This window comes from Antedon mediterranea, chromosome 5, assembly GCF_964355755.1.
Source record: "Antedon mediterranea chromosome 5, ecAntMedi1.1, whole genome shotgun sequence".
In the NCBI taxonomy this organism is placed as follows: Eukaryota; Metazoa; Echinodermata; class Crinoidea; order Comatulida; family Antedonidae; genus Antedon; species Antedon mediterranea.
The window spans coordinates 19,032,743-19,048,529 of NC_092674.1; the positions used below are offsets into that span (position 1 = coordinate 19,032,743).

At 32.3% G+C, this 15,787-nt stretch overlaps 1 protein-coding gene across 2 annotated transcripts; it reads right to left on the reverse strand.

Moving 5' to 3' along the window:
- Positions 1 to 1,661: 1,661 nt before the first annotated feature.
- On the reverse strand, positions 1,662 to 15,226 carry LOC140048876 (retinal dehydrogenase 2-like). 2 transcript variants are annotated; one of them, XM_072093679.1, is made up of 13 exons: positions 15,086 to 15,226; positions 12,616 to 12,720; positions 12,227 to 12,367; positions 9,841 to 9,970; positions 5,644 to 5,834; positions 5,141 to 5,254; positions 4,844 to 4,946; positions 4,088 to 4,272; positions 3,575 to 3,739; positions 3,240 to 3,397; positions 2,901 to 2,975; positions 2,579 to 2,618; positions 1,662 to 2,491 (listed from the first exon to the last, which is right to left on the reverse strand). In XM_072093679.1, exons 1-13 carry the CDS (start codon positions 15,113 to 15,115, stop codon positions 2,459 to 2,461), a joined length of 1,470 nt encoding a protein of 489 aa, XP_071949780.1. In that variant the 5' UTR covers positions 15,116 to 15,226; the 3' UTR covers positions 1,662 to 2,458. The 2 variants fall into 2 exon arrangements, with proteins under 2 accessions (XP_071949780.1, XP_071949781.1); XM_072093680.1 differs by lacking the exons at positions 12,616 to 12,720; positions 15,086 to 15,226 and adding an exon at positions 10,073 to 10,127 and having other exon boundaries at positions 12,227 to 12,276.
- Between the last annotated feature and the right edge of the window lie 561 nt (positions 15,227 to 15,787).

Below are 15,787 nucleotides of genomic sequence, written 5' to 3' on the forward strand. Positions count from 1 at the left end.
CAGGTTCCAAATGTACCTTTAACCGTTGTTACCTCGTGAAATAAATGTATATAAAATGAATACGATTACAAAAATTTGAGTTTGATAAAATCATTGGAATTATAATAAACATTTCTATTTTGTGTAAATTACCTCAGTCGAAAGAGATGATTGAATAGTTATTTCACCCTGCAGGAGTGAAAACATCACAGGTAATAAACCATATTATTTTTGCTAATAATATAAAACAACATTTTTAGGAATCTGTTTTATATTACTTTGTTCATTAAAATGTCTCCTTTGAAATACAAAAATCATTTTGAAATTGCATGTTTTTTAAACGCTACAAAACATTAGTCCATTTTTTCCATCTTTAAGAACTCATTCCTACTGTATCTGATGTTTTGTTTTGTTAGCATAAACTATTTTAATCACTTTGTAATTGTCTAAGGCACAGGTGGTCTTGACAAGGATTTGTTGAAATTTCATGTCAATATATAAAAACAAGAGATGTTCAGTTTTGAGAGCTCTGTATGGAATTAAAAAACAAAGTCTAAATTCAACACTATTTATTTTCGAGGCCAGAGGTGAGGAGGCGCAGTTATGAGCTTTTAGATTTTCCCCAAGTCTTTAAATATGTTGTTAGTATTGCAGTCAGTGCTTTGATTTTTCTGTAAACCGAGTAGGATACGTATTATACATATGAAATATGTCATTCTAAACAAGAAATATTTCTTACAAAAAACGCCGCTCAAAATTTTAAAATTAATCATTGTTCTTTCTTCAGATATATTAATAATTTATAGAAAATATGGTTTTGTTACCATGACATGTACCGTGACTTCACGGTGGTACAAGTGAGAAAATTCTTCAGTCTGTTGATTCGCGTCAACCAATCAAAGGGCGAGAATCCAAATTTGTTCAATCGTGAGCCCTCATAGACTCTCTTTTCCCCAGATGTTTTTTGGGTCCAGCAACTGGGACCTATAAATTATAGTCGAGTTTACAAATCCCCAAAACTGTCGGCCTTAGAACTATAGCTACCGCGATGATAAAGCTTCTTAATGAGTATGTCCTCTTGGGACATTGCTGGCTAAAGCCGCGGCACGAAAAATGCAAATATGATCCAATCATCTCAATCTTGTTTCATTACATTAGCTTCAGGTTAAACAACGCATAGAATTCAAGATCCTCACCCTCACCTACAAAGCCATCCATAAACAATCACCGCAATATCTTCCATCACTCGTCTTCTTCCAGAACATTCCCAGAAATATTCGTCATTCATCTATATTTTCGCCTCAACTATTCCAACCAAGAACACAGACATATTTTTGCTGACCGGTCATTCTCTTGCACAGCTCCTTCCTTATGAATGCTCTTCCACAATCAATGAAGAATGCCAATTCTATTGACATCTTCAAACAGTTGGTGAAAACCCATCTCTTTTGCATAGCATACGAAATGAGGTAATTTCTATCCCGTTGAATTAAACCATCAATAAATTATGACCGCATATGATTGTACAATGTAGTAAACATACAGTACATCAACATTCAGTTATATTGTAACCCAGGTTTGATGATTTGAGTGATCAACTCATGAATTATGTTAGAAAGAGACAACTATTAGACGATAGCAAGGTTTTCTTGTTTATTTCATTGAAAGCACTTGAGATCATCTTCTTCATTCATATTATTATTACAATATATAATTATATAATAAAACAATATATAACGTTTTCTATATGTATATTTAATTAACAAAAATACTGTATTGGTAATAATCTTCATCTTATCTGGCAGCATTATACACATATTATTTAGAGAATTATACAAAATCATCTATAGGTTTAATGGTTGAAATCACAAAAACACTTTAAAATCATAAAAATCATATAATCCAGGGAGAAACATGGATGAATCATTATATTTGGTAACAAAATGGTAAATTTAAAGTAATTAAGCCAAACAATAAGAATTGTTCATCTCAGTATGCTATTTATACCCAAGTATGATAGGCCAAGGAATAATTCAATGATTTGTACTGTACATCTTCTAACTGTAACCCTGGATTATTATTCTTATGTCATTTTGTCAATAGTTTTTGTGACCCTAATAGTAACCCCCATGGGTTACTATTAGAGTAGTGGGTTATTATTATAGATTGACTTATAAGGTGGGTTACTATTAGAAGGGGTGGGGGGGGGGGGGGTTACTATTAGAAGATTTACAGTATTTATGCGATCATCATTTCATTCTACACTTTGGATTAAAGCGAAATTAAAACGAACAAGCATGTTTAACTTTTCGCTGAACTACGCTGTTATGCAAATGAGTAGTATGTTGTCATCTGTTAAAATTAACTTTTACGTGCGAAAGCTCCCTAATATTTCATTACTATTAGTAATAAATCAATAATAAATGTTTATATATCTTGTGTTGACATAATTGCGTTTATAAGCCTGTTACCATTATGTTTAACAGGTCTTTTCTGGTATCTTGATCATAACCTAAGTAATAAAAATAAAGATTATTATTATGATCAGTACAACCATCAGTATCAATATTACTTTATTTAGGGATTCTTAATTACTTACTGTTTTGATTTCCGAGTACTCATGAAGACCTTCTTCACCCCTGAAATGAAACAAGGAATTCATTTAATAATTAATCAATACCTGCTATAGTAGTACCAAAGTTGTTTATTACAGGGTTAAATAATATACACAGTAGTAGCGCAATATGTAATCTATTATTGCAGCATTTGTATATGATTAATAAAAAGGCCCGTAGGCAGGCAGTATTCCACACAAGGAATTAAATAGTTCTTGTGAGAGAACGCGTAAAAAATAGAGCATGCATAAAGAATTATTTTTTAGACCTTATCAACATGATTTATACGTTTTCATTTGAACTTACAATTCACGACCAGAACCAGACATCTTATATCCGCCAAAAGGACTAGCAACATCTACATTGTGATACTGGTTAACCCTATCAAAAATATATTTAAAATTTATGTTTTTAATTTTCAAATTGAAAACATTTACCCATCCTGTAACCTATGAAACAAAATACAAATTTGTTATTTCACTTTGAATAACTTAAGAAAATTGATTTAACGTGTATTAATCATGTTGTTCAATGACTTGAAATTATTTTCCCTGGTTGCAAAATGTATCTTCACATGTTTATTGAAACAGATGTTACAATAGTCTTACAAATTCTATTTAAGAAGAAGTGCAAAAGATAGCATACCAAACTGTACCAGCTTGAAGTCGATTGGACACCATAATGGCCTTGTTAATGTCATTGGTGAATACTGCCGCAGCAAGACCATACAATGTTCTGTTAGCTCTCTCTACAACTTCCTCAACATCTTTGAACTTTATTATTTGTTGAACAGGTCCAAAAATCTGAGGAAATGAACTATGGTTGGTATTGCTGTGTTTTGATAATTATACTCCAATATTCTGTATGGTACATGAGCCACCTCAGTCTATAAAAACTTCAATATGATAATTTGATTCTTCTAATAATTCAATATCTCGATATATGTTATAAGTTTATTTTTTCAATCAAATCTGTTTTACCTCTTCACGTGCGATTCGCATATCATCAGTAACATTAGAGAAGACAGTGGGCTGAATAAAATAACCCTGGTCTCCTTTACGGCCACCACCACATTCAAGCTTTGCCCCTTCCTTCTTTCCACTCTCAATCATTTCCAAGATCTTATCAAATTGTTCTTTGTCTACCTACAGATTTAAATTATCAGTTTTATATGAATACAATTTTTGACTTTATCCTACTGTTTGATAGGAAAAATAAAAACAAAGAATAAATAAATTTCAAACTAACTTCAACAATTGTTTTTATATATTTAGAAGTATATTTAAAAAAAAAAGTTGTGAGTATTTTGTATCATTTTTGTCACGATTCATGTACATCAAACTGCGCATGTAAATTTTACTTTTTATTTGTTGACAATTTGTTTACAATGACCTTGACTTTTAACCTCATGAGCGCTTTAAGTGCTTATCGAGGTGAATCGGTTAAAATCTATTCATTATATATATTTCTACAGTACAAGCTGGACACTATACCTGTGGTCCTGATTCTGTGCTAGCATCAAATGGATTGCCAACTACACGTTTCTTGGCTATATCGGTGGCTTTTTTCACAAACTCATCATACATTTCTTCTTGTACAAATGTTCTTGAGCCTGCTGTGCATACCTGCCCCATGTTATAGAATAATGCTTGGTGGGCCCAATTCACAGCCACATCAACTGTTTAAAAATCAAATAAAGAAATATTATAAACACTTTGGAAAACCTATAAGTTTGTAATTTTTAAGACTGGGCCTTTTCAATATTGCAAGGCACACAATAAGCCATAGCTGTAAAGTGCACTACTCGACTCGGCCTGAATGCAGCCAGTCTGTAACTTATTTGTAGGTTGTCGCATGACCTTTATTTTTAAAATCATGTTTGTGAGTTAGGGCATGCATAAAAAAAGGGCTTAAAGCTCTGTACACATTATCCAATTTTATGTGACAAAAAAATGTGATGTGCCCAAATATGGAAGTGATATGCACAAATATGGTAGAGATACAACATCATCATGTCCATATATGGGCACATCACATTTTTTGTCACATAAAATTTGATAGTATAGTATATATATTTACAGTAATGGTATTTTTGATGGATTTTTAATGTCAAAGAAAAAAAAAGTGGAGGATTTTTTTAAATGTTAGGTCTTCATGATTGAAATGCACAATTTTTACATTTATGATATGATGGTTAATTGTCAAAGAGTGTAAATAAATCTGTGAGTGGTAACTGTAAAACCCCATACTATCACTATCTGCTAAAACAATAAGTGGGCTCTTTCCTCCCAATTCCAATGTCACTCTTTTCAAGTTGCTCTTTCCAGAAGCTTGTTGAATAAGTTTACCAACCTTAATTTGGAAAAAAACAAATTGTTTATTAATATGACTAGCATTAATAAAACTATCTATACAGAATAGCAATTCTAAATGATGTGTATGTCTAAAGAATTGTGACAGATTGATCATTGAGTTGACTTAAATAGTATTGAGTTATTCAGGGCTATGTAGGCCTACCAGGTGTAGGGATGTGAACTATATCTTACCTCTGTAGAACCTGTGAAAGCTACTTTGTCAATGTCCATATGTTCAGCAATAGCAGCACCAGCAGTTGGCCCATATCCCGGGATTATGTTCACAACACCTGGTGGAAAACCAGCCTAAAAATAAACAAATAATATGGTTAAGAACTCTTCATGTTGCAGCTACTAGGTCTATTCTCTGTCTGTTTTGGTCCATAACTCTAGGCCTATCGACGGTCACTGTTGTCGTCGTTGATGTCAAGTATAAGGCTCAGTCAGGCTCACTATACCAACAAGAGTATGACAATTCCTTGTCTTTAACTACTGCGTTATATATATATATCAAATAATGGCACTTTCATCTTCGTGATATGACACAAAGCCATGTGTCGCCACTCAATTTACAATTGCATTATTGTACAAATAAAAATATATCATATATTAAATCTTATATTTTTAGTGCACGATTTGTAAAATTTAACATACATGTGCATCGTTATTTTGCAATTAACAAACCATATCCTTACCTCTTTGAATAAAGAGCCAAGGTAGATAGCTGTGAGTGGAGTCTGCTCTGCTGGTTTTAGAATAATTGCATTACCACAGCAAAGAGCTGGTGCAACTTTCCATGCGAACATACCCAATGGAAAATTCCATGGAATGATAGCTCCACATACACCTACTGGTTCACGACGAGTGTAGCAAAAATTGTCACCATCTTTTAAAAACAAGCATACATTAATGTTACGTTTTAGTAGAGTAATTTTTAACAATATTCTTGTTAGGTAATATCAGGGAAGAGTTAAATTTAACTCTTCCCTGGTAATATCACATGCTACATATTACCAGAAAAAAAACTAATTTATACGATAATATTTTAATTAACAAAAAAAATTCTAAATACATTTTTGCAATAGTACATGGAAAAATTGGCATTCGACAATGAAATGACCTAACGTCTAGATTTTAGTTATCATCCAGAATATAAAATCTTTTGTAAGTTGGAAACATTTTCTTCAATCTTTTAGGGTTATCAGATTGTTAAATAAAGAGTTTTATACTCAACACCTAAAAATAGGCACTATCCTGTAAATGTCCAATATGTTGCTTGAACAGCATAATATACAAGCAGTGGCAACAGCTACATATGTACAGTAAAAGGACTCGCTGTCTAAGCCTAAGAAGGGGCCCCAGCATGAGCAGCCCCTGTAATGCAACTATCCAGCATTGGAGGGCCTTTAGGAGTAATAAACCAGGGACCTTTTCCCAAACATTTATAGTCAATCAATATAAGTTTTCCATTTCAGATCCTTAATTATTTCAGTACTAGAAAATATTCACCCATAGTGTCCTGTAATTGATTAAAAATGTATTGTCCCCCAAAAACATGAATAATGAAATTTGATAAAATCAGACTTTGAATAGGCCATTTTGCAGTTTTAATATAGTTATGAGACTTATGTGAAAAAAAATTCAAGTTAGATTTAACCAAAAACCCATATAACAGATTTTTCATTACAGTATAATTTTTTTTAAATTAAAATCTCATTTTCATTGATACATAACCTACATCTGGTAGATTAAATGCTTATTATAAGTTCAAAAAGTTAATGAATTCTAAAGTTGAAACTTTATTTTAAGTATTGCTAGAACATATTGAAAAGAGTTTTGAATGGTATGGTGGTACATAAAAAAAATGAAGATTAATAAAATCAGACTTTTAATAGGCCATTTTGCAGTTTTAAGTTATTCACTTCTGTAAAAAAAATAAATAAATAAAAAATAATCATTACAATTTAAGTATTTTTTGCCTTAAATTTTTTTCAATCCAGTTTTTGGCCAAAGTGAATAATTATTATGTAACATTAAAATGACATATTAAAAAAAAAAAATTTTTCAGGGGGATAATATATTGTTAAATATTATTATTTAAATTAATGATTACCATACAGTACAAACAAATGTTTCCTTAGGCCTACAGTAGTAGCCGTTTATTACTGAAATACAATGCGTATACACAAAACAAATAAGACTGAAAATTTGACACTTTTATCGATACTGTATTCATGTAGATGTAATTAGGCTTATTAGGAAAAAAAAATTACTCCATGGACTTTATACAATAACACTTATTTAACTGTAGGACTTTCATTACAAAAGTTTACTTAGATTGATATACAAAATCGAAAACTAACGTAAGCTCATAGGGACAAATGATAAGGCATGTAACGTTTTATATAGCATTACTTATAGTTTATATAGCATTACTTATAGTTTTGATAGCATTACTTATAGTTTATATAGCATTACTTATAGTTTATATAGCATTACTTATAGTTTATATAGCATTACTTATAGTTTATATAGCATTACTTATAGTTTTGATAGCATTACTTATAGTTTATATAGCATTACTTATAGTTTATATAGCATTACTTATAGTTTATATAGCATTACTTATAGTTTATATAGCATTACTTATAGTTTTTATATTGTATACTGATCAACAACCTGGAAATTAGCAGACTTTTATAAATTCAATTAACTACAGGTGGTACAACGTTAACTACAGGTGGTACAACGTTAACTACAGGTGGTACAACGTTAACTACAGGTGGTACAACGTTAACTACAGGTGGTACAACGTTAACTACAGGTGGTACAACGTTAACTACAGGTGGTACAACGTTAACTACAGGTAGTACAATGTTAACTACAGGTGGTACAACGTTAACTACAGGTGGTACAACGTTAACTACAGGTGGTACAACGTTAACTACAGGTGGTACAACGTTAACTACAGGTGGTACAACGTTAACTACAGGTGGTACAACGTTAACTACAGGTGGTACAACGTTAACTACAGGTGGTACAACGTTAACTACAGGTGGTGCAACGTTAACTACAGGTGGTACAACGTTGACAATCTTGAATACGATGATGCAATGGCACAGATAAGTACAGTATCCCTCATGTAAACTGCTACAAAGTAAATTTAAAACAATATTTCATTTATTTAACTGTGAAATTAAAATGCATTTACATACTTTTTGATTACAAATCCAAGGCAAACAAATTATTATTTATTTTACTTTATAGCTTTTCTTTTACTTGAAAATTGTGTGAAAATCGACTCAACTCTCCAAACGGTAATGCTGAAATTTGCACGGTTTTAGCTGTTATAATAGTAAATGACATTTGATAGCCTTTTGGTCCAGGTGTTTTTTTTTATTATTTAATAAGTCATAATTAAGTAAATATTTTTCATATAGCCCATGTCATACTATCGTTGCAAAATGGATGTTGGGTGTAAAATTCAGTCGACCGGATGTCGCACAGCGGACAAACTTTTTGCGTTTGCCTTTTATATAGATAGATAGATTTACAGAGAACAAAATTCATACTCTACATCTTATTAGGCCTACCATTATTATTTTATCCAGTTTTGAAATGTTTTAAACGTGCGATGTTTCTAATGCGCACCCGTGATTCACAATGCAATGTGAATAGATTTAATTCATCACTATGACGAATTATATGTTATATGCATTGATTTAAATAAAGTCTGCTAAATAACTAGGAGTAAAAATAAACTATTAAACACAATACCGTATAATATTTGCTCGGATACCATTGATGAAACATTTGAATTCAAGTATCTTGGAGTCACCCTGACATCTAAACTTGATTGGGGGTCTCATGTATTTCGAACCAGTAATAAAGCATCGAAGACGATAGGTTTCATAATCAGAACAGTTGGATGTGGAAATCCTAAACTTATTGTTAAACTATTATAATAGTCTCGTCCGTCCAGTTCTGGAATACGGTGTTCCTGCATGGTGTGTTTTTAAACCCTCCATGCAATATGTCAAGGACCTTGACAAAATTCAGCATAGGGTCACCAGATTATGTTTTCCTGCCCACGTTACAAAATAATTATTTAATTGTTCCTTATGAAATCCGTCTTCAGCATCTTGGTTTGATGAGCCTTTCTAATAGATTTTTGGGAATTACTTTTATAGCTAAGATTTTATACAAGAAAATTGATATTTCAATTGAGGGGTACATTACTCAAAATTTGCGACACCTTAATTCTGTAGTATTTGTCCATAGTATTTCAAGAACGAATTCTGCTCATTATAATATTTTTAAATAATTTCCACGTCTGTTAATAACTTGACTCCAAATGTTAAAGATAGTCTTGTTTTTTCCCTGTCATCATTTTGTCACGATTTTAAAAATTGTAATGCGCTATATGCGCTACGCACATATTTGTATTGTCATATGATTAAATATGACCTGAAATTTATGACTATCAAATTTGGTTTATTTATAATACATGCTTGTGAAGATATGATTACAAACATGATTTCGTTAAATTGTGTGTAGATCGCATAATTTTTAATTGCACACCATGAAAAGATAACCACATCGATTCCTGGCCATAAGGATTATACTTAAAATTGACGTATATAGATGAAATTGATCTCAAGATAATTGACGGACAAAATATTGCTAATAAAGATTATAAGGTTATATGATAATGCATATAACCTAATTATAATATTGATAACCACATCAACCACATATAGGTGAAATGGGTAACTGCTAATAATTTGAAAATAAATAAATGTCTTTCTTTTTTAGCACTAGATGCAGATAAACTATTTATAACTAATTCTTAAAATGTATTAGTTGTATTATTCCATGCCATTCTAACTTACCTACAGGTATGGTTTTCCCACAGACTTTGTCAGCCCATCCAGCAAAATAACGCATTGTCTTTGAGACTACAGGGACATCACCAGCTCGACTGCTATTCAGTGGTTTTCCATTATCGAGTGTTTCCAACCTCTAAAATTTAAAAAATAACACTGAAATATTGATAAGATATATTCTTGGGACCAGTTTCTGCTGCAAAATAATAACTGATTAACAACTGTGTGAATAGCTTACCCCCAATTTCTTGACAGAAACCGGAAAAATTTCCAATAACCAGTTAAATACCATTCTAAAAGAACGGTTAAAAACAACCTATCGATTTAGTATTAGAATGCCATTTAACCAGTTATCACTGTACAACAACGCAAAATAACATTTTTTGACATTGAGTCAACTACTGTAACACTTTGAATGTTTTACTGACTGACCTTATTGAATTTTTGGTAGAGAATGCTTTTTCGTTGACAACTCACTAATTTAACAGTTATTTGGGAGCACAAAAAACTGTGTAACAATTATACTAGTAGTTTTAATTCTATTTTGAAAAAACCGGTTTATATGGCACAATGCAGCAGAAACAGGCCGTTGCAGTACTGTGAAAATTAAGATATATATTAAGATGAGAATGTATTTCTGCACAGTACTCTCAACTGTAATTGGTAGGCTGTGTGGTCGTCATGGTAGATACTGTATGGCTAGTCAGAAATTCTATATATTAATGGCTCAGGGACTGTTTCTGCTGCATAATTGATGTACTGAAACTACACCTTTAAAGGTTAAAACTGATAAATAAGCATTGAAGAGAAGAAAGTTGCTGTACTATTAATGTTTAACCTTAGCGGCGTATTCGGTACTTGATCATGTAATTCTTTTGGAACACTTAATCGGGGACGCCGTTATCACCCCATCTAAGGTTGTTACAAATTTGGGTGTTCACTTTGATGAACATTTAAATATGAACTCGCACGTTTTTAAAATAAAGGCCAATGTTAAATTTTATTTGAGAAATATTGCGCGTATTAGAAAATACATTGATCAAACCTGCAACTGCGTTACAATCATTGGCGCTAATTGGACTTGATTACTGCAATTCGCTATTGGCCAATACATCTAAATCTAATATTAAGACCATGAAAGTTTTACAAAATTGGGCAGTGTGTCTTGTGTTTGAAGTGCCTAAGCATGGTACAACTACCCTTCTTCGAAAAATAGAGTGGCTATCAATTGAAAAGCATACAGTATATTATTTAAGATTATGGTACAGGTTTACCAATATATAAATAATATTGCACATTAAGTATGAACCAGGTGGAAGTGGTCTTAGGTCCTCCACTGACGTTACCAGGCTCTATGTTCCATGTGCCTCAGGTGATCCTTCTCAAAATATGGACCACAACTCTGGAATGACCAACCAATTAATATTTGTAAATCATCAACACTCTATTTTTTTTAAACAAAAATTAAAATTACATCTTCAAGTTTAATTTGCATGAATGGAATGGAATGTATTTTTTTTGGTATTTTTTCTTTTGTTGTTTTTTATACCATTTTGCAAGTGTAAAGCACTATGTAAATAGCGCATAATAAAAGAAAAATTATTTGAAAACGCATTTCTAATTTAACAAAATTGTTAAAAGTCCGATTCCTCCAGACGTTTTTTAGATCTAATTTAAGGTCAAAAACTACTATACTATATGGTCCCATTGCGATAACTTTTTTCATCTTTAAACTGTTACAAATGTGAAAAATTAGTGAGTCCAAAACAAATTGAAGACCCGTAACGTTTCAGCGAAAATACCGGGTTTCCCCCAATTTGTATTAACGGATTCTGTCAAAACATAAAGACAATTAATGCAGCAACTAGTCAATGTTAGACTACAGTAGGCCTATAGCTAGAATACGATGTTCGTACGTTACTGCTGTTTACCAGACAGGCCTACAAAACTAAGCCTAGCTAGGCTAGGCCTAAAGATCGTCCACGAGAGGAAATTCACCACGAGATACTTAGGTAGTGCATTGTTTCTCTCTTTTTAGCATAATTTACCATAAAACGTACATTTAAGACAATACATGACCTGGTTTAATGTTTCTATTAAAGTATACCTGTATATGCATTATTTTTACAAAATGTGAACAATTGTAGGGAATGGGTCCTTAATCAGTGGGTGCTTATTGATGAAAAATGTGAACAATGCACTCAAAAGCAGGCCCTTAGTGAGTGAATAGTGAGTATTTGTTCAAACAAAAATTGGGAAAAAACAAAGAAGAAAAAGATTTGTACAAAACAATATCACCACCACTGATGCTAATAAATTTAGAATGCAAAGTTGCCGTGTCATTTAAAAAAACATAACATGACTTATGATCTTTAAAAAAGAGTTAACTAACAGCTAAGTATTCCAAGTCTCTTTCAACAAGATCTGCAAATTTATTCATAAGTCGTCCTCGCTGTGATGCATCCATCCGGCGCCAAGTAGACCCAACTTTCATTGCCTCACGTGCAGCAACCACAGCTTTGTCAACATCAGCCTAAAAAGACAAACAAGAATTATAAGAATTATTTACAAAAAGTAGATTGTTGCTGTAGAGCATAAAAATGAAATATTCTTTGCAAAACAACATATTAATTTAAAAAAAAAGATTTGATAGCCAATCATTGTCTGCTCATTCTAGAAAATGGCTTTGCTTCTACTGTCAAAAAAGTGGCACTATAAACAATAGATAGAAATAATAATATCCTGGATTTAAAAACCATGAAGTTAAGTTTAGGAGCTTACTTTATCCCCTTCTTGGACATCACAGATCTTCTGTCCATTTGTTGCATTGATGGTTGGAAATGTCTTCCCACTCACAGAGTTCACATATTCATTGTTAATGAACAACTACCAAAAAGCAAAAAAAATATTTAAAATTTACTGTCTGGGTGCTTAGACGAGTTGAAAATTATGGCTTATTCCCACTGGGCAGTAATTTTGTCTTAAAGCTATAAAAGATAGGAACCTGTGACAATTCGGTCCAGACAACTTGGCCTAGGATGATTCTGCCCACTTTTAGTGGGATGTTCCAGCCCTTTTGCGGTACGAAACGTCCCACTTTTAGACCACGCAAATGTTTGTTAATATACACTTTAAGGTGTTTGAACTGTACCAGATCTCATAATAAAAAAATAATGAATATTTATGAGTGCGATGGTACAAATAATTTTGTGAGGTGAAAGATGAAATTCAATTTGAAGTGTAAATAGAATTTCATAATTTACCAAGAAAATTATTTGTACCATTGCACAAATATAAAAACATTTTCATTGGTTATCCTTATTCTTGTGAACATAAAATCAACTTTAGACGCAGATTAGAACCAGTATAGACGACAGGCAACAACGTCGCGTGGCACACATTCTCAAAATGTTTACAGAAAGCTGAGCGTGCATTATTACTTTTTCATTAGATAGGGCTAATTCCAAATGACACATGATGTGTAATTGACCAATCAAATTGCAAGAATAAAATCAGGTGTGTTATAATATACAAATAATGAATATGAGTGTAATGGTACAAATAATGGCATGAGGTGAATAATGAAAGAAAGGTTATATTTCAACTCAACGAGGCGAGTTGATATATAACCTTTCATCATTCACCAAATACCATTATTTGTACCATTACACAAATATAAAACATTCATTATTTGTTTTATAATAACATCTAAATAGATTCCTGTCATTAGAATCAAATAAAAGGTAGGCCTAGCCAAGGTCTACATCAATTATTTATTTAAAGGTGTTATATATAATACCGGCATATCATCTAATCAAATGACAGGAAGGTTATATCTTATTGATATTTCCAATGTTGATATACTATATACTGTAAGTAGCCCACCCATCCAATGCAAACCCCAATCTATTGCAAACTGTTTGGACAGGAGACATGGTCAACATAATTGTTATTTTATTACTACTGTTAATTAGCATAATCATCTTCAAGTTTATTTTGAATTTAGGTCTATACAGTACAAGGAAAAATAATCACAAAATCACAATAGATTCAGAACGATTTGGAAAACAAAAGGGTAATAATATATTTACAAAACTAATATTACAGGTATCAACAACACAATGACCGGCTCATTGCCACTAGCGTGCATATTCTGCCGTTTTAATAGTTAGCAATAGTTCCATTCCATACTTTTATTAGGGTCGAGTTGACTGATTAGTTTGACTTAACAAGAGTTTAGGGCCGACATGACCGGCCCCCGAATACACAACACACAATTAAAGCTGTGCAGGCGATCATTATATCACCTAATTCAATTCAGTATTTAATTCTGGTCTCTTACAAGGTAAAGCTTAAATTTTGAGGGTCAAAGTTTGTAAAATAACAATATAAGTTAAAGATAATAATAATATATCGGACATGGTTAAATACATGATGATGCAAAATATGAAGTATTAGACAAACATTCTAGGTTCAAACAATAATTGATGTCCCAATATGTGCAAATATTTATACTGGTTTATCACTGTGTAACTGCTTTCAAAAGCAGTTTCTAAAATCGTGTGATAGATTGAAATGAAATTTTATGGCACAGTCATGCATACATACGATACGATAACAATTTTATTACAATTATCATCAGATAAAACAAGTCAAGTCAATAACAAACTTCTTTGCTCCTGTATTTTCTGTTTCTCTGTAATTTGAGACCTTTGAACTTGATTTATCATATCTTAGCAACCACTAATAGGAGAGACACAAAATATGGCTCAAAATGTTCAGAAACTACACATTTATATTTAGTCTAATGGCATGTTTTTGCAAAAAAATGGCCGATTCTAACATTATTGACCTTTGAACTTTACACTACATAAAATCGCATAACTTTAAAAATATTGTACATATGAAATTATTTTTAGTGTCAAATTGTTCAGAACATACATGTTTCTATAGAGTCCAATGACACATTTTGTCCAATAATGGTCTATTGTATGGTTATTAACATTTGAACTATATTTGAAAAGGATTAAACCGGAATCTTCTTCATGTGGACATCCATTGACTTGACTTTAGGGCCGAGTTGGATCGAATTCGGTGTTTAGTAGAACCAAAGCATATACTGTTTATTATATCACATCAATCAGGGCTACCTAGGCCTACTGGAGATCCGGCCTACTGACGTACTGTCTGTACTACTTTATTGACACTTTTTAAGTTCTATCTTCATACTCATCACACGGTGCTAACTTACCTGCGTATACTTTATTTCTGGTGCTGCCATTTTAATTGTATGGATGTTTGCTTAACACTAATTATTTAGGCCTAGTTTTGTTTATGCTAGATTTAGTAATAGCAGGGCCTATCTTATGTTTCTTCTCTCGTGACAAACCTGTAAAAGAGCGAATCCAATCCAGCAGCCCAGTGCTTGTGTCAAGCTAGCCGACAATAAGCCAGCCGACAATAAGCCAGCCCACTTTTATTTTTTCCAGCCGACAATAAGTATGAAACGCCGTTTGTGTATTTTTTCACATTTTCAGTATTGCTTAAGGTTTTTATAGTATTAGAAATTCAATATTTGTGAGAAAATGGCGGATTGCTCATGGGAGTCACTTGGTGGGATTATACTAGGGGACCTCCTTAATCGTCAAGTATAAGTTAGAGTAGAACCGCTGGTCCTGTTTACTCAGCCCTCATCTTTTAAATCTGAGTGTAACTCAATTACGATTTTTAATATTATAGTGAAATTTGATACTGTATTTGTGTGAAAATGGCGGATTGCTCCTGGGAGTCACTTGGTGGGATTATACTAGGGTACCTCCTTAGTCGTCCATTATAAGTTAGGGTGGGACCACTGGTCCCGTTTACTCAGCCCTCATCTTTTAAATCTCAGTGTATCTCAATTACGATTTTTAATATTATAGTGAAATTTGATACTGTATTTGTGAGAAAATGG